Source organism: Eupeodes corollae, chromosome 3 (genome assembly GCF_945859685.1).
Source record: "Eupeodes corollae chromosome 3, idEupCoro1.1, whole genome shotgun sequence".
Lineage (NCBI taxonomy): Eukaryota > Metazoa > Arthropoda > Insecta > Diptera > Syrphidae > Eupeodes > Eupeodes corollae.
The window spans coordinates 68,530,531-68,556,781 of NC_079149.1; the positions used below are offsets into that span (position 1 = coordinate 68,530,531).

A 26,251-nucleotide genomic window follows, 5' to 3' on the forward strand; every position below is an offset into this window, starting at 1 on the left:
TTTTATTTAAGTATTATGTTTAAGTGTGCATTCTATTATCAATTGACCCCTATTTATAGAATTAATAAGTAAATATGTATATTAAGAAATTCAGAAACATATCTTTTAAAATAATTGCTTCATTTTAATCATACAAAACAATGGTTAATATGGTTAATTTTCATAACCCCTAAAATAACGAAATCTGTAAAGCCTTAATTCCAATTAAAAAAAATATGTTTAAAAGAAAACTCAATTTTTTTATTTTTATGTATGTATGTTTGTATTTTTTAAATGGACGCATTAAAAAGTATTTTAAAAGTGATAAGTTGACGTGTTAAAATTGAATTTGGGTTTCATCAACAAACAAAGCTAATGGTTTTTTTTCTTTTTTTGAAAAGCAGATATGTTTTTCAAAATTCTTTTAAAAATTCAATGATCATGAAAGTAAATAAACTTAATTAAAAATTACTTCATCATTAGAATACATAACGTTTATTATAGAAACCCGGAAATTTATATTTAAAGAAAAAATATTTGTATCAATTGAATTACAGCTGAGCGAATATAGAACCGACGCAATGTTTCATGTATGTAATTATTTCAAAGCAATTTAAAAAAGTGGGTTATTGCTTCCTTCCCTCGAACAATTCAACTCTATGGGAAGTGCTAACTCATTTACTTTCATTATTTTAAACTCTCTGTGATATGCAGACATTCAAGTACACCTCTTGTGGAACGATCACATACGCGATGTCGTCAAAAATGCCGCAAGAAGTTTGAGTTTCCTTAGGCGATGCAAGAAATATTTCACCTCTTCTCATCTGGCTGTTATCTACAAGACCTATATACGTCCAAGGCTTGAGTATAACTCCCATCTCTGGACTGGTGCTCCTGCAACTTACTTAAGCCTCTTGGATAATATTGAACATACATAGATCATTTAAATTGATAGATGATAATATCATCATAAGTTCATTTACTTCGCTTGAACATTGTCGTAAGGTCTCTTTTCTGACCCTTTTTACCGTTATTTTAACTGCTTATGCTCTCCTTAAACAGTTCAACCGTAATACTCGCGCTTCTAGGAATGCTCATTAGCATACCCTCCCTCGAGTCCAACTTCGGCCGTACTGTCAAATACAGAGATTCGTTCTTTAGCCGTACTACGCGAATGTGGAATGCCTTACCACGCTCTTCCTAGTCATTGCAATATTCAGGAATTCAAAACCAATGTGCACCGACACCTCTTTTTAAACTCTCTCTCCTCTTCCTTCCCTCTAATAAGGGTAGTAATAAAAAAATGTGCATCGATAATTGCTTTTAATTCGTATCCCATTTTCTCATATCGTCTCAATGATACATGATGAATTACATCGTATAAATATTCGTATCTCTTTGACTGAATGCATATTATGTGGTGCTTTCTTCAAGGCCAGCCCGAGCCAAACCTGCGCCCTGTGCAAGATTTGTATAAAGCGCCCCTTTTTTATATTTTCACACATAAACTGATACACACGCATAGGCCTGTCCTACATAACCCAGGAGGTAGACTTTCAATGCGTTTTTTTATTGAGTTATCCCCAGTAGGTCTAAACTATAAACTAAAACGCAGCGAAGAAATGAGCAGAGGGGAAATGTTTAAACTTGGAAACTTACTTTTCTGGCCTTACATTTGCAAATTCAGAAATGAGATCATCAAAGTCTAAAGAATTTAATAATTCCTTTTCAATTGACATAATAGATAAGCCTACCAAACTCTCTTGAGTCATGGTTTTCCTTAGATTATTTTTAATAATTTTAAGTTTAGAAAAACTACGTTCTCCTGAAGCTACCGTGACCGGGATTGTAATATGGATTTGGAGAGCAATTCCTAATTTCAGAGCAAAATCTTCAAGGTTTGAACTAAAAATAAAATTTTACACTTCTAAACTTGATCTTTGTGGTGTAACAAGCGGCGATATTATGGTTAACTCTTGACACCTTTTTTCTCCACCTAAATCTTTAAAACTACCTAATGTTATCACATTCTGCAAATTAATGACAAATTATTGTTATATGTATCAAGCTGTACAAACCTTTCTGTAAATGATTTAATGGCTTTATTCTAAAAAAATGTACTTTAAATCTTTGTTTTAGGTTTAATAAAGTTTCAGAACATTCATCAGCATACAGTTTTTTCTCCGTTCTAAGACATTAAACCAAATTTGCAGGCATTAAAATCAAAAATTTTATATCCTAACGATTCTGCAATATTTTTTGCCTCTTGATTTTCTATTTCTATAGGGGCTTCATGTGTTTCTTCTTAATTTGTTTTTAAAGGCCTCAATACTTCTAACCTGCTCTCCCTTCTAGTCTCAGAAAGGCGATTTAAAGTAAGACTTGGATTTTTTTTTCTTATAAATACCCCACCACGTTACGGAACTTGAAAAAAAAAGTTATACAAACATTTAATTGTATCGAAAAATTTGACTGCATATAATGAGCACCGAGCAGCATCATTAACCACTAATTTTAAGGAATGCTCGCAACATGGAATGAAAAATGCTCTTAGTTCCAGGGTTCGAATTCGATTCTGAACACCCGCTTCTTTTGCTTTCATATTCGAACCGTTATCATAATTTTGGTTTCGACTACTTCGACAACTGAGTCATTCACATTTCGGTCTTGTCTTGTCACAAAATACGTCACTTCTGTTAACAACTGATAGCTATTTATTTAATCTTACTTAACCAACAAAGTGAAAAAAACAATTGAAACAATCTGTATTCTGCATCAGACTGGATATACATCAAAAGTATCCTGCGCATGAATGTTACGACACCACATAGAATGATCCCTCTTTAATTTTAACACTCTCTGATCCAGTGAGCAATAAAAAAAATATTTGGAAATTAGGTAGGTGGGATTTTTAGTTCTGCGATATCTTGAGTTAAATTTTCATTGAATGCAACAATGAATGTGATGTTAGTTAGTGCGCAAGAGATAACTTAGGACAGTTGAGATGAAAGTTTTTTTTTAAGATTATTTTACGAATGTTTGTGGTTAAAAAAATGGCAAATAGTAGTAGTACATATTTGTTTGCGCAAGATCAGATTACATTTTCTTTCTCCTGGTAATGCGCCCCCAGAATTGTGCGCCCTGTGCATTTGCACATATGCTTTGTCCGGCCCTGGTTGTGTTATAAATATATTTGTTATAACCTTTAACTACGATATTAAGATTTGAATATTCAACTGTTAAAGAACTAACTTTACTTACGATATAAGTTCTAATTCAACCTCATTAAACAAAAAAGAATGAAAAATACCAAAAATAATTAGATTTATAGAAAAAATATAATGAATTTTATTTTTATTGTAAATTCATACGACAATATAAGTAACATTCGTAAATATTTTTAACTTAAGTCACAGTTGATCGATATTTTATTTTTTTTCCTTTTTGTGAGATAAAAAACATCAATTTTTATAATTTGTTTCAAAGAACATAAAGATAATAAAACAATGAATAGCTTCTAACAAAAATAGCAAACAGATATACATTATATTGAATACAAATCTAGGAACTCTTAAGGATTTTTGTAAAAGGGGATGCGTGGAAAAAATACTTTCTTTATGCTTTTAAAGAATCATTGTTATCTTTGGGATCCCTAGATAGGTGATAAACTTTGGCGTTGTTGCTCTGTTAAATCTGGATGCCAGATATCGACGATTAAAACAAGGCGTGGACTGGTGCCATTATGCCAGACTTCATGTTCAAAGCTGTCATCAAATATAAGAAATTTACCTTCTTTCCACGTTCTGCAAATATTTTATATACATATTTAGGTTTTTATATTTTATTATGAAAAATTTTAATGAAAAAACTAACCTTTTTTCTTTAGCGACTCTTAGCAGGGTCCCTGGTGGCACTTTAAGTCCTAAATGTGCTCTAAGCCGACAGTTTGTTGGCCCGCAGTGAGGCCATATGTGTGTTCCAGGATGCATAACACTAAACTTAACTTGACCTCGTTTACAAAACCGAGCTGCTGGAAACATTTCAATAATGCCACAAGTTACAGGTGCTTCCAAACAGTTTTTTGAACGTCTTTGTCCTCTGGCAAAGAGTTCGAGTTGTAGCCAGTCCCCTGAATCTCGAAGGTTTTCAGATTCCTTTTCAAAAGCTCCTTTCGCATTTAATGCCCTTAGTCCTTCATCTCGAATCAACAGCCAGTTCTTTTCAAGTTGGTTAAGAAAGTTTTCATAACCAGTTTCTTTTTTAGACCAAAATGGCTGAGCTCTTAGCAAATCCACATTGTACAGCGATCTTTGATATTCTGAAAGGAAAAGTTTTGAAGCTGCTCCTCGCCTATAAACTTTACGTGCTTCTTCTACTCGACCCAACCTTTGTAGGCTATCTCCCAGATTAAAGTAAAATCTTCCGTCTTGGGTACCTTCTTTTTGGGAATCTATACCTCGCTGCAAGTATTCAACAGCAAGATGAAGATTTTCGTTGAGATTTTTAAGAACAAATCCATAGTGAACCATTGCAAATCCATCATCTGGCCATCGCGCTAAATTTTCTTCTAGTGCTATCTTGGCATCTGAAAGACTTTGTAATTACGCTGGCTGGATACTATTATCAATACTGTGAGGTAGATCGGTGGACATGGTACACTGTTACAGCTTAACTCACCGATTCAGCATTAGATATGTCACTGCCAATTGATTTCGATGCGAGACTTCATTGGGAAATCGGTCAATAAGCATTTCATGGATCGGTAAAGCTTGTAAATGAAGACCTGCAACGATAGGGGATAAGGTTTTGTAAGATGTGAAAAAAATCCTAAAGAGGACTGGTCTTACCTATAAACCGCATTCGATCCACACATCGTTTAGCGATTTCTGTAAACTCTTTATCATCGGTAATATCTTCCTCAAAGGCTAAATATCTTTTATATGCCTCCAGCGCTTCGATCAATTTTGAATTACTGCGATGAATTTCTGATTGTCTATCGAGGATTTTGGCTTTTCCAAGAAATGCTTCAGGTTTGTCGGGGTATATTCGTGACAAGGATTCAAATAGGGTTAGCGCTGAATTAAGATTCTACATCATGAGCACAGCATATAAAACACAAACAAAAGACACACATGTATCAAGCGGGAGCACGATATTATTTTGATTTTTTTTGGGGAAAGCGATATGTTATGAGCATTGTTTAAGTAAATAAAAATAGAAAAAATATAGATAATTAAATTGTCACGTAAGGTGTTATTTTCATTATTCTAAAAATGTGTAATACTTAATACTAGAATACATGCAAATTTAAGTCTTCGATAGGATTCATTGAGACATTTTGTGGGTGGGTTTTCTCAACTTAGGAATCTTATCGGAAAATTAAATTAAGCAAAATCAAATACATTATAAGTGTTGTTGATTTTGTAGGTTTTAATATAAAACAAAATGCAATTCTTTTTCTTAATTTAGTTAAAGAAATTAGGTTAATTAAAAGAAATAAAAAACTTATATTATGCACAAAAAATAAGAGCAAATAAGCTACTATGACAGAGATGATAACTATCTATTGGTATCCGAACTAAAAAAATTTAACAAATAGATAAAAAATAGATAAATAACGAATTATAATAAAAATGGAACCAGTTCAAACTTTCCTTGAAGGTCATCATTGAAATTATTATAACATCAAAATCATCGTTCTAATTAAATGATTTAGATGAAAAACTAACTGAAAAGTTTTGAAACGTATGTTTATTAAGGAAAATATTAAAAAATAATGATTGTGTTCAATTTTTAACTGCTTAAATTATGTAACAAATAAATTCATTGATGAACTTCAATAAAAGCTATCACTGGCTCCTTATTCTCTATTACATTAAAACATAATTCAAATATGCATACCTCTCGAAGCATTTCTTCGTTTGCTTTTTTTAGTTCCTCTTCGAATTCATCATCATCATCCATTACTTGCGGACCTCCACTACGTGGTTTGATTTCTAAAAACAAATTTGTTCATATAAAATTTATAAACAATTTTAACAAAAATATTTAAAAAGAATGTATTTTCAGCTTCGCTAAGATGACTATAATTTGAATTTTGCAGAAATGTACTTTGAAACTTTTTTGTATTAAATTTTAAACGTGAAAAGTAAGAATCTCTAGTTTTTACCCTCAAGTTGTTGGACCGTGATAGACTAGTTTCTCAATATGAATCCATACATATACTCTCCCCTGATAATTTTTTTTGGCACACTAATATTATACACACTAATATTATAAAGAGGAAATATTTGTATTTTTGTATGTAACGAATAAACTCAAAAAGTACTGGACCGATTTTAATAATTCTTTTTTAGAGAAAGCTGGAATAGCACTGAGTAACATAGGCTATATTAAGGACTAGATTACTATACAAATCTTCAGAAATTCCTATTAAAACCAACCGAAGGTGTAAAATGAGCCCTAAAATGTCTTTCATAGCATACGATGTGAAGAGTATTGATGATAGGACAAATAAATATTTTCTAATTTAGTGATTCATGGTCGTTTTAATTAGCATGGTTATAACTTAAAGATCTGTACCTATTTATGTCTACCCGTGCGAAGCCGGGACGGGCCGCTAGTATTTTATATTTGCATTAGTAAATTAAAAATATGCTAAATGAGATAATATTTATATACATATATAACCCCCTTAAAACGCAGCTAGAACGCTTTAAAAATATGAGAATCCCCATTTAAATAATCCCTAGTACAGGCGGAAACCCACTCAGATCAAGCTAATTAAAAAAAAATGTAAAAATTAGGTGGCGCAACAGTCCGTTGAGAACAAGTTCCTAGTGACTCCAACTTTCAACCATTCCTAGACAGCATTCTACTTATGCAATAGGAACTTCCGCGGAAACTGAGGATCGAGTCCTATAATCATAATGTGGATGTACACTAAAATTTTGAGACCAGAGCTCACTTATGGTAACATGGTATGGTGGAATGCGTTGGAAAACAATTTAAAAACCCTCACAATTGTACAGAGAATGGTATTACGGGAGCAATGAGGACCACTCCTAATGAATGGAAGCCATACTTCTTCTTTTACGTATGGACCTATTATGTACAGGCAACTCCGACAAACAAGGCGCTACTGTTGAGCCAGACCAGTTAATGGAAAATCAGCCACATTGTACACACGGAGATTCTACAGAAGTACAAAAGAGACAATGTACACAGACACAGCACAGACTACATGACATCTTTATATACTATCTTTCCCGTTAGGAAAGAATTTGTGGACAATGTTCACATATAAATGAGTCGATAATATCCAAATACGCTGACGATGGGAAACCAGATGATGTGGAAGAAGGTTTTTTTTCTGAGGCACTCAATTTTACTAACTTCTTTAACTTCGTGATCGAAGCAGCTTTTAAGCTCTACATTAGCTGCGAAAAAGATCTTAATGATGGCGCTATCTCTGCTTATAATATTATTGTCGCCAATAACTTATAGTTCTTAGCTCACAGCATATTATTACACTCTGTACATGGAACCGAGAGTTGATGATTTAGCGAGGAGAGGTACAACACTGAACTAATCCAGTATAGGCTCAACTCTCTAAATATAAACACATCTGTTGAAGCATAAAATATTACTGCTAATCATCATTAACTTTTATTTTTAAATGTTGTAAATAATTCTTAAATATCTTGGATTTAAATTCAAATTCTGTAACTGTCAAAATTTACTTTTTAAATTCAAATCTGGCACTCAAATTATACCAATCGCCATCTTTTTTATATTTATAAATTTGCCTTAAAACTTTAAATGAAAATGTAACGTAATCTCTCTTTCGAAATTACATGAATTTTTGTATAAATACCTGTTAGCGAAATAAAATCTTTTGGACACTTATTGTATAACCCTTAAGGGAAATCGCTGTCTTTTTACTTTTAACAAATCTCGTCGTTGTATTTCGCTCGCTTTGTAGGTCTTTATTCGAAAGCCATTCAAGTAAGGTCAAATTAAAGAAAGTTGTTTTTTCGCTACCGTTGATAATCGATAAACGCATCTACCAGGATCTACCTATCCTTTCGATAAAGGGTTTAAAAGAGATCTCCGGGTTGACGGTCAAGTCTTTTGAACGTTCAACATCATTGGTAACAAAATACTCTAAGAAATCAATTGAAAGATGGAAATTTCTTGAGACCAGTGCCACGGCCAGAAAATAATGGACAAACAACTCCAAGAAACCAATTGAAAAATGGAAATTCCTTGAGACCAGTGCCACGGCCAGAAAATAATGGACAAACAATCTTAACGACTGCTTTTTAGCATAACATATCATAAGAAGAAAATGCGGCTTACCATCGATGACAGTTGTAAAGGACGCAGTGATGAGGAAGAACAGGAAAATATTTTTCACTTCCCACTTGAATGCCACTGCTCAGCACTATGCCACACTAAAAAGTAATTCTTAGGCAAACACTTCTTAAATAATCTGGAAGAACTCGAAGATATTCCAGAAAGCAGTCTATATGAAAAAAAAATGGATGGAACAAGACTCAATACACCCTCAAGAAATGGTGTTTAGCAACGAAAAGTTGAGAGAAGACGAAATCAACATTGTTACAATATGATTACAAATTATTTTATTCCCAAATTGAAGTTTAAAAAATCCTAGATTTAAGCTTTCTTTTAAAAAAAACTTGTTCCGAGAGTTTACTCATTACTAATTGTGCAGTGTTCTTAATTTCTATATGGCGTTCGGTGCTCGGCATCATAAACGAATCACCAAACAATCAGAACTATAGGATTAAATATAAAATTATAGCTAGATTAAAAAAATGGATTTTATAATTATTTTGAAATCGCTAAAATAAAATTGAAAACAGTTTAGAACTCTTCGAAACGCAAAATTTTTTGTTTGTATAGTTTTTCGATAAAAATGTTCTATGAAATATTTTTATGAGTGCTTTATTAATTTATTTTACCAAACCATACTTTAAAAAAAAATTTGAGAGAACTAAAAAATTAAAATAAAAACCCAAGATATGTTAATAGTAGTTATTGATATTCCTGAAAATGAACATACTTAAAACAGAATTTTGAAACTAGAAAGAATAAATCTTCAACTCTTTCTAGTTTCAAAATCAAAAGCCAATCAAATAAGAAATACAAAATTGTGCAATAGAGCCCTTCCATAGTCCAATAAATATTTTTAAAACTTGAAAACGAAAATATAATTGAACCGTTTGGATGAAGAAGGGGTAAGTGACATTTTTTCGATTTTTGTTTTTTTTTTTTCGAAACATGAGGATGCCTTGCGAAAACTTAAATTTCTGTCCAATCTACGCTAGTATATGTAATCCTTTTAGTAAGCTGTGGCAAAAAAAATTTAAAAAACTTGTGCAGAAGTGACAATTCGTCGTTATTCTTGTTCCGAAAAAATAAATTTTGAGCAAAGATTGGTACTTTTATCAAGCTAATGTTTAAAAGCATAACAAGAAAATCAACAAGTCGAGTTAAAAAGAATACCCTTAAGCAAAGAAACTTTGCATATGAATACCATGTTACAGTCGGCACAAATTCTGTACGAGTTTGCAAAAGTGCTATGTGTTTCTTATTTCAAATTGGAAAGAAAAAAATTGACGTTCTTCAAATCAAAATGAACATCTGTGAGTTCGCTCCACCTGCGGATAAAATAGGTCAGCATTTCAACCGACCAAACAAAATATTCGATCATGTAGTCGACTATATTTTGGAACATATTAACGAATTTCCAGCCGAAGAATCGCATTATTCAAGGAACAAAAACCCAAATAAACTTTATGTCTCACCTTTGTTCAATATATCTAAATTACATATATAGCCTTTACATTGAAAAATGCACCGAACAAGATGTCCAATATTTTTTTAGCCAACATTTTTACTGACAAATTTTCAACACGAAATTCAATCTGTCTTTCCGCCTATCAAGAAGTGACACTTGTTGCATTTGTGATTCTGGCAAAAACTCAGCTAAACACCAAAACAGCTATAAGTCCCGATTCCAAAGTCAAAAAATTGACCGCGAAAAAGCTCGGTCCGATCCTAACGTCTTATATATTACATTTGGCCTCCAGCAAACAATGCCCTTGCCAAAATTAACCACCTCTAAGGCATTTTACTTGAGGCAGATGTGGTTTTATAATCTAGGAATCCATGTCATTACTTCCGATGTGGAGATGTCGTATATGTTAACCTGGACCGAAGATGTTGTAGACAGAGGAAGCACTGAGGTAATGAGTGCACTCTATACATCCTTCCAAGAATGTGAAATTGCCAAAAAGAGGAAACATTTGATTGTATGGACCGGTTCTTGCCCTGGACAAAACAAAAACTTCTTTTTATTGTGTCTATACCAAGTCTTTTTTTTGACGGAATATTTTGATCTGAAATTTGCTGAAGTTGGAGATACTTATCTTGATAGTGACAGGGATTTTGGAAGAATCGAAAGTGAGTTACGAAAAAACGAAACCATTTACACTGCTGATCAATACCGACATATAATAAAAAAAGCCAGTAAAAAAAATACCGTTATAATTGACATGGAGAACCACTTTCGATTATTAGAAAATCTTCCAGCTAAATTAAACCTTAAAAATGTTACAAAAAACATATGGAATGATAAAATCAATTTCCGTGATAGCGTCAAATAATATTATAAACAAATATTGATCCTATTTTTATAAGGAATGCTACGAGGAAGATGCTTTATTCAATGAAGCTGTTATAGCAAAAAAACATCCGATTAATTCAAGACAAAAAACCAAGACTTTTTCGTTCGGGAAAAATAGATAAAGCAGCTTTCTGTTGAGAAAATAAAAAAAATAAAGGAACAAATGATGTTCATACCAAGGGATCACCACTGGTTTTATGAAAAATCTTTATCGGAACCATGCGAACAGAAAACAATTTTTCAAAATAAAAAGAACAAAAAATGAATTTTGTTACTCAACCCCTTTGTATTCTTAAAAATTCAAAATACTAATAAGCTTTTTGGACAAGAAGGTGCAAGAAATGCTCTTATTCTGGACAATTTTTTTTTTTTTTTTTTAAATATACCAAGCTACTGTAATGAAATAAAAGTAACATTGTTAAAAAGCTATCATTTTTCTTGTTTTATTAGTTTATTCAATTTTATATAGATTGGAATACGAAAATGGTTCTCAACAAAGAACTTTAAGTTCTTATATCTCGAAAATTTTGCAAATGTCATTTACACCCTTTTTCATCCAAACGCTTCAATTCATAATGATAGCAGATAACTAAGAGGAAAGAAGCTGGAGACGTACGGTGAGAATCATTTTTTTAATTATCTAATCACCCAAAATCCTTTTGTTATCTTCGGAACCTTTAACGATTTTCTTGAAACAGGCCATAAATAAAGAACTCAGCAACGAAACTATTGGAAGAAGAAGCACTAAGACTTTAAGACCATCGAGCATATGAACTAGGACGTCGAGTTGCTCAAAAGAACTTAAGATAAATTAAGGACCTTAAGACGGGCCTTTGAGGAGAATGCCTAATAACGTGTCCATTCTAACAAATTGTTTCTTCAATACTTTTACGCCTCGAAGAAGCCATTAAATCGAAAGGATATGCAACTTAGCACTAAATATTAAGTGTCCGATTATTGTGAGGTGTCAAATTATAGAGTTGTTTTTGTTTTGAATATTAATATTCTGATAAATGGCTTAAATTATAATTGTATCTTTTTAAAAAGAGAAATGTGTTTAAATGTCATATAAAATAATCATAAAGTTTTACACTCCCCATACATTTCCTTGAAGAAAAAAATTATAGGAAAATAATTTTAATTTTAAGAAATTTACTTGTCCACGATTGATCTTCAACATCCTCGTCACTCTCGAATTCTTTCGCTGGCAATCGTCCATACTTAGCTTCCAGTCTATTCATCAACTCGGAATCATCAACATCGGATAGGTCCTCCTCATCTTCTTCGTCATCTCCAATATCATCCTCTTCTTCTTCTTCCTCCAACATTTCATCGTCGTATAACTCTTCCTCGTCATATTCTGCATCTTCTTCATGTTCAGCAGAATAAGCGTGACTATCTTCTTCACGTTCGATTTTATCGGAAGAAGTTAAATTCGATGTTAATTGTGGTAAATTAATTGGAATCTCGGACGGAGGGGTTTTTTCTCTGCGATATTGCGCAAAACGAGACTGTGAAGGTCTGTTTGCTGCCACTGGAAGGTGTTCTTCGCGTTGACTGTAGTCTTGAATTGTAGGTGCTTTAGGTTCGTTTAACAATGTTTTTGGTGGACTAGCTTTCTTTGTAGTGTCACTGGGAATTTCAGTTGATTGGAGCAAGTCGTTTTGCCTTCGATACATGGAATTTAATTGTTCAAATGTTTGAGGTTTGTATTTTGGTTGTTCCTCAATTTTTTCTTCTTCATACTCTTCATCTGTGACTTCAATTTCCTCTTCTTCTTCGATTTCTTCTTCGATATATTCCTCTTCGCCACTCAGTTCCAGGTTATTTACTCCATCTTCTTCGGTTACATCTGTTTACCATAGCAAATATACAATATATGTTTGAGGAAAAAGAACTAAGTGCTTATAAAACAACAGTTATTTACGAAGTAACATTTAACATTGAAAAAGTTTAGCAAGATATTATGATCTTAAAAATGAATCATTGAAGATATTATGATTACTTCGTAAATAGTTTGAATTTGAATTGATTTGTTTTTAACCATATTCTAGTAGTTCATCATGGTCCTCGGTAAATGTATCTTCAGGGGCAGCAATTGTCAAACGACGTTTCATTAATACTTCTGCTGGTGGTTCATCTTTTTATGAATTCCAAATTGCAACACGAAAATAAACATTTAACATATAACATATATTTCAACCATAAAACAAATAAATTGTTGCTTTTCGTTTAAATTTTGTTAAATAAAACTGCAAAAATAATATTATTTAACATGTTCTATACCTAAGAAAGTGCAAATTAGAAAGATAAATTATATTATACATCTAAACAAACATGCTCTGGCGTGCTACACAAAAACAACAATAATATTATATTGATATTATGTCTGTACGTTAAAACAAAAATTTTAGTTAAATTAAAGGTTTGCATTTTGAATAAGCATCGTTATTGTTGTTTTGTATTCAATAAAATAAAAAGCAGACTAAATATGTAGTCGTAAGATATTTAATTAAAAAATTAAAATAATAAAACAACGATAAAGCTTACTAGCAACAGAAGTTGAATTAAACAAAAATTGGCGTGTAGTTAATACAAAAATAAACACTTGGAAAACTCACTTGTATTTGGATTTTTCCTAATCAATACAAGGCGTGCAACTAACGCAAGTGCCACACCCACACCAATTTTAACCGCAACTGCAAAATTCATGTGGAAAAAAAGGACGCAAATTAATTGATTGTATTATGTTTATAGTTTCTCAATTTGCACTTTCTTTTACAAAATAAATTATTATAAGTTAATTATTATAAATATTATGGGACTCAGCACTTTCCCAATGCATGATTCTACATTTATCTAAAAAATCTAAGATTTCATTACATCTAGCTTTTCTTAATTATTAAGTAAAATATATACCCATACGAAAGGGGACTGGTTTTATGACCAGGTCGAGGCCGGATGTTTTTTTATTTAATTCTTACTCTTACGGAAAAAATTGTTTTTAATATCAAAAGAAAAAGATAAAAAAACGATGAAAGTAAACAAATAATAACATATGTATAATGAGGACTAGATATGTATCTGTGTTCTTAAGTCTATTTTTTCATAAAGTGGATTTTTAACTTGCAATCTTTGGTTAAAGGAAATTAAGAAAGATATGAACATACGGTTTTCAATAATTTTTTCTATATGATATACAATCTATATATATAAAACTGAAATCAAGCAAAGGAGGAAATCTTTGTTACGGTTTGATAGGATATCACGGAGCAGGTTTTAGGCATAAATAAAGTCCGATAATGTAAGTCAATAATTTGTTATCTATCACTCACTCACTGATCTCACGTTTCGATGGGAAATATGAATACCAAGTGCAATTTCTGTCCTGCATTCAAATAAAGAACCACTAGTTCTCTGCTGTTCAGGAGGAAAAGTTTTATTGGCAGGAATTGCTGATCGACCGAACCCAAAAAAAAAGTCTTTAATCATTCTCATCGAGAATCTAAACATTATCTTAATATGATTTGTGTTTACAATTCTGCTTTCCGAATGGAGTCATTCGGTGCCAATGAAGATTGTATGCCTCCATTTAATGTTCAGGGTCAAGTCATCATTTAGCTGGATTTTTTTTACCAAACAACCCTAACGAACCGAAATTTTTGCATTATGAACGTTTTTTGGCAGTTTTTTAACTACCTGTACACTTACAAAATAGTCAGCGTGTTTATTACCGCTCACACAAGCAACGCGGAATGTTATTACTACCGTAATAAAAATTGTTAATAGCGTTGAGTATCCTACTTTCAATGAGCCTGCCAGGCACTCAGCCTTCTCGAAGATGAGAAACATTGAGACGATACCTTAAAAGAAGCAGCTCTTCTCCACTCTGCATCACATTTACGCGAACTTTTTGTAACCATGATAATCTATTGTCATATGTTTATCAAATTTGAATGAATTATGGAATAAACACAAAGAAAATATGGCATCTGGCATATTGCAACAACGCAGGCATAATTTTAACAACCGGTAATTAGAAATCACGTCACAAATTTTGAATGAGGCATTAATATTGGTTGAAAATCAAGTTCTAAAAATATCAGGAAAAATTTTGTCCGACTTTGATAAGGTATCTCCTACACGGATTGAAGAACGTGACAGACAATTTCTTCAGGACAGGGATTATCTTTCAGAAACAACGGGAACGTGCCAACCAAGTTTCAATTATTTTCGTTCAAGATTAACCGACAACATGCGACTTGCATACAACACTATAATCGAAAACGTGATGCAGAACAGTAGTAAAATGTTCTTTCTTGATGAACCTGGCGGGACTGGAAAAACGTTCTTGATCAATCCTTTCTTGCTAAATTTTGAATGCAAGCAAAATTTGCATTAGCATCATCTGGGATTGCTGCAACATTACTATAGAATGGAAGAACCGCTCACGCAACTTTTAAATTGCCTTTAAATTTGCAAAGCCAAGAACGTCCATTTTTTAGTATCTGGAAACAAAGCTCACTAGATAAAGTGCTTAAAGTAACGACGTTTATTGTGTGGGTCCATTCGACTATCGTAAATAAAGGTGGGCCTGAAGCTCCGAATCGTACACTTAAAGATTTTAGAGCTGATGAACATCCGATGGGAGATGTTGCGATACTGTTCGCTGGTGATTTTCAGCAAACATTGCCGGTTGTGCCAAGAGGTACAAAAAGTGATGAAATAAATGCTTGCCTAAAATCGTCGTTTCTGTGGGCTTCTGTCAAACTTTAAAGATTGGCCACAAATATGCGCGTACATTTGGGTGGTGATAATAATGCAGCACAATTTTCAAGAACTCTTTTGGATATAGGAAATGAAAATATTTTAAATAACGATGGTGAAGTACTAATAGAACCAACATTTGCAACTAGCGTCACTGGACAAGACGAATTAATATCTAATGTTTACCTGCAAGTCGCCCAAATTTCAGAAAAAACGGATGATTCTTTCAATGTTTTAGGCCCATCAACAAACTTATCTTTCTATTGATAATCTGACTGATCCAGATAATGCTATTGATATTCCAATTAAATTTTTGAATTCTTTTAATACATCAGGACTTCTTCCGCATAAACAGAACTTGAAAATTGTTACTCCAATAATACTTATGAGTAATTTAAATGCACCGAAATAATGCAATGGTACTAGATTACGGACAGTAACTATGCAGAGGAACGTGATTGAAGCTAAAATTATTTCCGGCTCAGCCCAAGGTCAAGTCGTTTTCATTCTCAGGATACCGATGATTACTAACGAATACCCGTTCGAATTTAAACGAGCACAATTTCCTATTAAGCTTTGTTTTGCTATGTCTATCAATAAGGCACAGGGACAGACACTGAAGGTTGCAGGCCTTGACATCACAAATCCTGTTTTACCCACGGACAATTTTATTTTGCATGAAGAACAAAAAAATATTGTTTACAAAGAAGAATTATAACTGTAAAAGAAATATGTACAGATTTAATATATAAATTAACATATAAAAAAGGTACAATATAAGAAAATAGTAGTTTTTTCATCGTCATTTTTTTACATAAAATAGTTGAATACCTCCCGGGTGAAGCCGGGTAAACTAGCTAGTTTTATAATATATAAAGATAATATAGTAACATTTAATTTTGATAAGTGAAGTATTTACATTTATTGATGTTTTTTTTTATTCAAGTGCTTTAAATAAAAAACAACTTTTAAAGTTTTCCATTTACTAAGTATTACTAAAAATGTTCTTAGGTTGCTTAAAACGTTTTTGTGTTTTTTTTTATTTTTTGTTTGATATAAGAAATTTAAATGTGAGACAAGTTTTATGGTAAAATATCTTAAGTTTTTTTAAACAACTTAAGACATTTTAACAAAATCATTTATGCCTATTATCTGATAAATAAAAGACATTGATAAACAAGACGAATCATCCCCTGCTTAAGTGTATTAAACTTCTTCAAAAACTCACGAATTAAACTTAATGACAAAGGGTCATATCATAACTATCTTGTTTTTAAAGATTTATCAAAAGGAATAAACAGCTAAAAACACTTAAGTGGAGCTTAGATCATTTGCCTGTTTTAATTTAAAAAACTTATAAATATTATCATGTTTAAAATTAAAAGTTCGTTGGCTTTACCCTCTTTAGGAAATACATATATTGCGAACAGTGAGCAAATCTTAGTTGAGAAGTTAAGCTTAGTTAAAAGAAAAAATTTCACTAGCTGATATTTCGACACAAGTATACATGACTTGAAAGATATTTCTTAACACCTTTTAAGTCAACTTTGTAATAAATTTGCCTTCATTGAAAGGTTAAAATTTGAAATTAAATTTCACTTACTTTTACTTTCATTTTTTGACAGCTGGCAAATCAGATACTAGAAAATTGCCTTATATAAGTTAAAAATAAATGAATTAGGTGGAGCAACAGTCCATGAAGAACCAGGGCATAGTGACTTACAACTCTCAACCATTCCTGTGTGCGAGTAATGTTGTCAGGAATGGAGGGGACCTTCAGTTTATATGTCGAATCCGAAAGGCTAATTTGAGAAAGCGCTTTTTAATGACAAGAATTACTCTTGGAGAATGTGTCAATTCCTCGCAAGAGGCAGTACCCATGAAAAAGTTAGGTAGCACAGGCATGGATTGAATCCAAGAACCTTTGCTTGACAGTCCAACGTACTAACCATTTCGCTACGGGTACTACCTTATATAAGTTACAAATCCATAAAGTTGTGTTTGGCATTGTAAAAAAAAGTTGTTCCTTTCCCAGTATGACAAGGAACTTTTAAACACAAAGCTTTAAATCCAATAGTGCAGTATATAAACTACCGAGTAACAAAGTTCAGCTTTCACTTGAAAGAAAAAATATGATCAATTGTTATTTTGACATAAATGGACTTGACTTGATAGTTGGGGAGATTTTTCTTTAATAACTTTCCAGTCAACTTTCCAATGAAGTTGCTATAATGGGAAGGCTATTTTTTGACATTCAAGTCCCTTATGTCGCCTCAGCTTGCCCAATTCTTTGGCGGCGGGCCATTTAGATACTAGAAATTTGCCTTACGTCACATTATGTGGTCTGAGCCTACGTAGTATTTCTTGTAGTTTGTTTTTTTTTTTTTAAATTGTACTTAATTTCAAAAACATTTTTCACTGATCAATACAATTATTTGGATGCAATCTAATTTTTTGTCGAGGTGAAATTTTTGTAATTAAAAAAAAAAAAACAACTGTCTGCTAATTTTTTCTCTTCTATATGACGTCATAATGTGTAACACAAAAATTGTATTCTAGAGTTATTGGTTATTTGAGGTAAAAAAATAGTTTCACTTTTATTACATTGCTATATTAAAAAAAGCACCCACTGATTTTTTTAAATTTATTTGAAGTCAATACATCTTCTAGTTCTTAAGCTATGGCCGATAAAATGAGGTATCTAGAAAGTACGTACGGGTGTAAGTACAAATGCACATACATACATCTATCTAAAGATCATGGATATATATTTTAAGGACTCCGAAATGTTGTGGGATGTTAACATTTTTGATTGAAAGATCCAAAGAGAAGTAAGAAATATGGGAAGTTGGAAGGTTCACTTAATGTCAATAGATATGTATATGATTGAAGATGGTTGTATAAGAAAGACCAATGAGTTGTAGACGAATCGAAATTATCTTTTTTTGTCAAACCCCCAAACAAAAATTAAAATATATTGCACTTTTTTGAATAACGAATCTGACAAAAATATGTGTACAGCAAATAAGTTTTTTTGCATTTCACAACGGCTCTAATCCGTTCGTTTGTTAGAAACTATCTAAACTCAAAATAAATTATAATCACAACTGAACTACAAAGATTTACTCTTTTATGATAAGTTTTTACTTTAAGCAGAAAATGTTTAATATAATTTACTCACGTGATGAAGAATAAGATGGTGTTTCCTCTTCATTTTCAGGCTCTGCTTTTTTTTGAGAAGCTTGTTGTTGTCGTGCCTTTTCCTGCAGAATCAAAAGTTCCTCTGCGTCGTTATCAACTACAACTGATTCTAATGATTCAAAAGTACCATCATCTTCCTCCTGAAAAGAATACAAATTGGTCTTTACATTTTATTGAATTTATGACTTTTGAAATTGTACCTCTTCGAAAGGTTCGTCATTATCATCATCTTCTTCAGTGGTTTTACTTTGTGCGCTTGAAGCTGTTTGAGTACGAATTTGTGGTGATTCTATATCTTCAGTAGTTTCTTCGTCGTCTTCATCTTCGTCATCTTTATTGTCATCATTTTCGTTGGTTTCTTCATCAGCTTCTTCGTCCTCGTCTTCTCTTGTCTCTTCTACTTCTTCGTCTTCTTGATTTTCTTCGTCATTGTCTTCATCTTCCCGGGTTTCATCGGGCTCTTCGGCTGTTTCAGCTTCTACTTCTTCAGTTTCTTCATTCTCATTTTCATCTTCATTTTCTTCAGTATCTACGTCTTCTTCTTCGTTTTCTTCACCGTCATCTTCATCTTCATCATCATGACCTTTTTCATCTTCATCATCTTCTGCTTCGTCTATTTCCGAATGATCCTCTTCTTCTTCAAAAGGTTCATCTCCATGCTCATGCTCTTCAATTGAGGCAGTTACAGCGTCATGCTCATCGTGAGCTTCCCGATGTTCATCAACCCATCCATCAAAGTAGTTTGAGAACCTTGATTCTGACAACGGAGTATCCACTTCAAAGTTCATACATTTAATAAGAGAACTATTTTAAAACAATGTGTGCGCGCATATACTTACAATCAGCAAGTCCTCGGTTTTCAAGTATAATCAATCCAATCAAACCCAAAAGTATTGCCAAAAGGGAAAAGAAAAATAGTTTAGCACACCAATGACCTCCGGTTTCATGCTCTCCCTGTACATGCAAATGCACATCTTCATTTCCCATTTTGGAGCCATGAACTCCTTGATGTTGTTCTCGGGGTTCATCATCTGAGGAAGTATTAGTTTTATTTAAAAAAAGAACTAAACAATTTGGAAAAGGCAATTTGATACATTTGTTAGTACGACACATTTGCATTTAGTTAACAATCAGAAAAACATAAATTTTCAATATTATTTGTGATTGGGTTTGAGGAACTAACTACCTTGTAAGCTATGTTTACGGGCAAATACGAAATCACCGTCGGACCTGCGATCCAATGAATCTATTTAAATTAAATAAAAAATTACACACAATCAACAATGTATTATTTTTATTATTATTTTTATTTATACATTTGCTTCTTTTTTATGTTTTACATTAACTAGTTTGGTTATTAAGATGGTAATGCACGAATGAGTCATCATTTCCAGTTCATTGGCTAACTAGAATTGAGTCCCTAGCGAAGAAAAATAATGAAAGCGAACAAATCGATGGGAATTTTAGTGAGAAACTAGTCACGCGAGTTTTAGGTTTTCAGAATCACGAAATCGGATAAACAAAAACACTTTACGTGAGCTCCACTGTCATACACAGACCCGCGGACGACAAGGATCTTCCGCACAAATATAAAAAAAAGTTTAAAAAACATTTGGTTGCAAATAATGAAAAAAAAAAATAAATAATCCTGGACATCATCTAGCAAAAATGTTAGCTCCTCTTAACCGCGTTACTGATCGGGAAAATGGACGGACTTTTGATTAAAAGCAAAATATTTTAAAAACACACATACTTTGCATCTTTTCTTTTATATACATATAACTCAAAAAACGTATACACAAAATGAGAGATGATTTCGCAAAGGATATTCGCCATAATGGTATGAAATTTCTATACATCGTTATCCCAACAAAAACGCATTTACAGAAACATGTTATGCCAAAAATGATAATTATTATTTTTAAAAGTATGAACAAAATGCAGTCAAAAAATATATAAATATAAAAGTGCCGAGCACTTCAAAGCAGCTGGAGATGATTTAGAGCCCGATAAATGGAACCTCAGTATGTTTGCCCAATACTGAAAAAACAAGACCCTTTAAACTGCACGAACTATTGAGAAATCAGTCTACTTAATAGCGCTTAAAAAATCTTCTCTGCCGTAATATGTGAACGTCTAAAGCCTACCGTCAACAACATGATAGTTATTTTTCAGTGCCGTTTTAGCCCAGGAAGGCGATCGATCAAATGTTCAAATTTGAAATCCCAAGAACATCAAATCGAAACCCACTATCTCTTTATCGATTTCAAGGCCGCATATGACAGAATCTAAAGAAACGAGCTGTATTGGGCAAAGTCTAGTTTTTTCATCCCTGCCAAACTCGTCTGTTTGTGCAAGATGACCATGGAGACTTCACGCTGCTCCATAAAGGTTGGAAACAACTTAACAGAACCTTTAGATGTCAAAAAAGGCTTTAAACAAGAAAGGCTCTTAAAAAAATAGTGCAGAACTCCCAAGTCCATACTCTTTTAAAATGATGTCCTATTACTGGCATATGCTGATGACGTTGACATAATCGGAAGAAACCAGCCTGATGCCAATGGGGCTTAGCGAGTATTAAGGCAGATGTTTAGCGGTGTTAACGATGCAAAACAGAGTTTCTGCTGTCATCAAGGAAGGACCTACAAAACCGACGTTTCGATCAAAACGTCACCAATGACAGACGTAACTTTGAGCTAGTTAAGGACTTTTACTACCTAGGCTCCGCGGTGAACACAGAAAACAACACCAGCGCTGAGATCAAACGAAGAATTACTCTTGCAAATCGCTGTTTTCTTGGGCTAAGAAAACAATTGAATAGTAAAGCTCTCTTTCGAGCGACCCGTCCTGCGTCGTAGTTTAGAAGCATTGACTATGACAAAAGCGGATAAAAGCACCATTGGTCGTTTTGAGAGAAAAGTTCTTCGCGTAATCTGCTCTCCTGTATGTATAGAAGGTGAGTCGAGGAGAAGATGGAATTACGACCTGTACGTGCTGTACAGCGACGTCGATTTAGCCAAAAGGATAAAAGTCCTATTACTGAGAGGACGGTGCATGGAAACCAAAAGACAGCACAGTAAAAGACCGCTGGCGCGCACAGTTTAGGATAATTACTCGCAACAACAACACCTGGCTATAAGCCCTTATTTGTTGGCAAGCTTTTAAGCTTGGTGGCCCTTTGCATTGCTTTGTCGCTTAGTTTTTGAAATTTTTTAAAATATTTCACAAGATTTACCCTCTCTTCTTTGGCGAAATGTTTCGAGTGAGTTGCTCTTTCTAAGCTACCAAGACTTAACAAATGTACCAATTTGTTAACCTTTGGTCTTGGGTTTGTCCATCTAAATATTGATTTTTCTAGGGTTGAAGAAACCAATACCCTATGCATATAGGATAAACCACAGCCACCAAGATACTCTCACAAGGAGGCCATCCCATATATGTTCATGGGGCTGAAACATATCCCGTGGTACCATATCTTCAATGGTGTGTTAATTTAGGTCTTTGATGTGGTACCATCTAGGGAAGATAGATTGTATATTTACTGATTTTCATGGATTTTTTATAATTTTTATCAGTAAGTCTACCTCGAACCCATGAGACAGGACGACGGTCCCTCGTTACCATCGATCTTAAGATTTTTAATTTTAGGAAGGAAGATAACTATTAGCTTCTTGCGTTTGCTAACAAGTTGAGAATTTCCTGAGTGCAGTTCTACGCCATGCCTTTTTCAATTATTATTAATTGCACAAACTACAATGATTTCTCTAACTTGTTCCCAGGAGCCACCACGGGAAGGTGCAAGTAAGCGCTTCTTCCTTCCAGACTATAGACAAGCATTATAGCTTTCCCTATGTCTACATGGAAGTCAGTTTGACCTCCCGCGGGCGCGCACAAGAGAAAAGTGACCTCACCTAACTGGGGACCGAGCTAGAAGTAGAAGTTTGTTTGGTGAGGCCCAAGTCCACGCAGGTCTTTAGCACCACTTTCAAATCAAATGGGGTGGCGCAACAGTCCGTTGTGAACTAGGGCCTAGTGACTAACAACTCTCAACCATTCCTTTGTGCGAGTACTGTTGTCAGGAATAGAAGGGACCTACAATTTTAGGCCGAATCCGAACGGCTAGTTTTGAGAAAGCACTTTTTCATGGCAAGAATTACTCTTGAAGGATTTGTTAATTCCTCGCAAGAGGCAGTACCCGCGAAAATTAATTTTTTTAAATTTAGGTGGCACAAGACCTCTTGCATGACAGTCCAACGCACTAACCATCATCCCACGGGTACTACTAGCACCACTTTAAGGAAGTTAATAAATAAAAGAATATTTTAGGCTTAACATTGATTTCTACGATTTCAAATATTTCAAAATATTCCGCACAAAATGTACACTGCACCCCCGTCTTTCTACTAACCGCGTTAACTGATGCTTCATTTCGGTGATCAATAAGAAACGATGCTTTATCAGTGATTAGGCCTTTGCACTAAGTTAAATACATTAAATTCAAACTAATTAATTAACTCTTTATCAAAGTAGTTTCTTTTTTAATAAATTATTCGAAAGACCAAAACTACATACGTAAGCATAAATAATATAAGCAGCGCCCGGCATTTCCAAATCTACAATGAACTTTTCGGCATTAAAGCAACTGGCATTGTGCCAGATTATTAATTTTAGACTTTTGATCTCTAGACAACGACTAACGGATTTAAATCGAAACAATGTAGAAAGTGGACATCGTAGAAAACATGTCATACAAAAGTACTTAGTTGCGTTTTTTGAATGCTTATGACAAAGAAGTTTTTTGTGTGTGTACACAATGCAAACGAAAAAGAATAATCTTATGGTAAGACTTAAGTGAACTCTCTCTCTTTTGTTTTTAAATATTGTTCAATGCCACGTGCAGTTGATTATTCATCCTTCTCCAAAAGAAGGAAAGTAAAATCAAAATTATCTGAAATTTTGATTTGAAAAAACTTTTGATCATCTGGAAATTTATTTAAAAGTCACCTAAGTTTGATTTTTTCAGTTCCTTATATAGCTAATGTTCTTGCCTATTGGTCACATCTGGATACATCTGGATATGCAAAGGAAAATAGTTTATTTGGTTTGTGTTTAATTTGTTTTACATAATGGTATGGACACATTAATATCTCCGATTTTCAGTAGGATTGTGGAAGTATCTTGTTCGAGGGGTGAAGATATTTTATATAATTTGAAAAGCCCACCTACATAGGATTTATTTAATGTCGACCCTGAGCTCGTTTCGAAGTGTTTGAATCACTGGAACTGTGTATTTTAATTGCATGAGTTGACAATTACTAATCTCTGATTTTTAAAATTTGTCTTATGGTTTTGTTGGTATTGCCAAGTTTTGATACTACGCAAGATAAATTAGAAAGATCTGTTTCTATTTGAATTTTATAATGAATAGATTCGTGTGTATGAAAGGTTTGCACTTAGTAATGGGCGCATTCATAAAGCCAGTGGCTACGTAGTCAAAATTCAATCCGGAACTGTCATATTTTGTTTATATTGATCGCGCACTCAAGGGGATATGAACTGATGGGCATTTCTAAAAGTACGGGTATACGGTTGAAGGGATTTTTGGAATATTAATCCGGTCATTTTTATAAAATTAAACGCAAACTTAATATTTAATTTATTCATAAGATAAGTATACACGATTGGAAGATGTTTCACTATCGGCCAAACTGTCGAAAATCTTCCAATTCCATTGGGCAAGTTCAGAAAACAAAGAGGAATTCATTTTGACTAAGGTAACTTGTTAGTTTTTTAAACTCACCGTACGAAAACTGCCAGAAACATTATTGTCTACAAAGCTTATTTACTTATTTCGTTTCCCATTTGACAAGGAACCCTTTTACTTATAGTAATAAGTAAAAGTAATAGAGTAATAAACTTCTGCTTTCAGTTGAATGAAAAATAATGATCAACTGTCTTATTAGCATAAGTAGAGTTGACTTGGTAGTTAGGAAGATTTTTTTTTCAAATAAATTTGTCTTAATTAGAAGATAATTTCTTGCCAATCAAAAACTAGAAACTTGCCACAAGACCAGTTAAAATTTTACGTTTATAAGGTTGGTTGATTTTATGTAAATATTAGACAGTTTTTTTTTTTGAAAAAATCGGCTGAAAATTGCAGACAATTTCGTATCTTCCAACTAATAATTGTCAGTTTATACGGTTGGAAGGCTTTAGAAAATAATAAAATTGGAACTAATTGAAAAATAGTCTTCTGGACAAATGACAGAGAATATGAGCATTTATTTTAGAAGTGAAAACAACAGGTCGTGAAAAAACATTTTTTTAAAAATATAAAATATAAAAAAGTAATAAAAAGAAATTGTCCATGCGTCCATCCTTTTCAACCTTAATTTTGTATAACTGCTTTTTTCGTTATTTTTCTAAACGTTGACTTTTCATTTCTTTCGATCATCGTAGTTTTCAAATTCTTTTAAAATCCTGTAAACGTTTTTTGTTGTTTCCTGCTTAAGAGCTTTCTACAAATTAAAAATTAGATGATATTGTTTGAAAAGAACATTTTCCAATATCCAATTGGACAGTTCTCCGATTATTTGAAAAAAGAAACGATTGCAAGAAGCCAGACAGTTTTTTCATAGAATATTTGCCTACATCGGACGTTTACTTGGTTGATAGAAAATTAGCTAAAAATGTTTTGGGAAAAATCTGCCAATATTGGAAGATCTTCCAATCGTACATACATCTTTTATTCAGACCATACAAAACGTTTGTTTTTAAAACTTGATAAACCGCATATACCAACAAAGAAACACGTTTTCAATCATAGATTAAGTTATTACTACAAATTTTTTGAAATATCATTCTGTAGGCCAAAAATAGTCAAATCATCAAAACCCAACAGAATCGCAATTTCAATGTACAAAGTAAAGGGAGCAACGGCCAAGGCGTACACGCGATGACAACAAAGTATACGAGAAATTCTCTGCTCACAGGAAAGAGCCATTGGTCGTGTGGTTGAGAAGAAAAAAGTTCTTTAAATAAATTTGAGCCGAAAACGTTTCCTTTCTATAAATAATAATAATAAAAAAAAGAATAATTTCTTAGACTAGAATATAAAGATGTTGTTCCGTCTTTTGTTCTTCCCCCTATTCAGTCTTCTGCTCTGCTCTGCTCATATTTTATATAATATTTAATTTTTTAGTTTGCTTCTATATATGTATGAATATTTTGTAAGTTACCAAAAGCATGGAACGCGCTCTACGTTATTAACTTTCTTAAACTATAAAATCTAGTATTTAATTTGATTATTTCAATACAAAACAAAAATACAATAATTAAAATATTAAGTTGAGTTTTATGAATGTTTTACCTCGTTTCCTTTTTTTATCCTTTCGCTTACGCGGTTGTACGTCGCCCGACATTTTCACTAGATTAACAATTTATGAAGAAAGAAATTGATTTTTTTTGTTTGGTTTCAAATTTTTCTCATTTCAATTGGAAAAATTAAAAATAAACTTATTTCCGGGCCGGGGTGCAGAAAACCCGCCAGCCAAAACCGAACGACACTTTCTTTCTGAAATTCCGATGTTT

At 33.0% G+C, this 26,251-nt stretch overlaps 1 protein-coding gene across 7 annotated transcripts; it reads right to left on the reverse strand.

Annotated features, from left to right (window-relative positions):
- Positions 1-3,298: 3,298 nt before the first annotated feature.
- Positions 3,299-26,251, reverse strand: LOC129949097 (aspartyl/asparaginyl beta-hydroxylase). 7 transcript variants are annotated; one of them, XM_056060338.1, is made up of 13 exons: positions 26,031-26,244; positions 19,848-19,907; positions 19,501-19,692; positions 18,862-19,436; positions 18,642-18,801; positions 13,315-13,392; positions 12,738-12,833; positions 11,850-12,545; positions 5,881-5,975; positions 4,827-5,067; positions 4,657-4,762; positions 3,853-4,572; positions 3,299-3,782 (listed from the first exon to the last, which is right to left on the reverse strand). In XM_056060338.1, the coding sequence occupies exons 1-13, from the start codon at positions 26,080-26,082 to the stop codon at positions 3,632-3,634; spliced, it is 3,222 nt and encodes a 1,073-aa protein (XP_055916313.1). In that variant the 5' UTR covers positions 26,083-26,244; the 3' UTR covers positions 3,299-3,631. The 7 variants fall into 7 exon arrangements, with proteins under 7 accessions (XP_055916313.1, XP_055916314.1, XP_055916315.1 ...); XM_056060340.1 differs by lacking the exon at positions 3,299-3,782 and having other exon boundaries at positions 4,067-4,297; positions 4,366-4,572; positions 26,031-26,249; XM_056060339.1 differs by lacking the exon at positions 19,848-19,907.

Bases quoted from the DNA above. Each gene is read 5' to 3' on its own strand.
- LOC129949097 (XM_056060338.1), bottom strand. From the start codon at position 26,082: ATGTCGGGCGACGTACAACCGCGTAAGCGAAAGGATAAAAAAAGGAAA. The intron at 18,802-18,861 runs GTACAATTTCAA...TATTCTTTTCAG, and splicing joins ATGACGAACCTTTCGAAGAG to GAGGAAGATGATGGTACTTT. The intron at 5,068-5,880 runs GTATGCATATTT...CTCATGATGTAG, and splicing joins ACGAAGAAATGCTTCGAGAG to AATCTTAATTCAGCGCTAAC.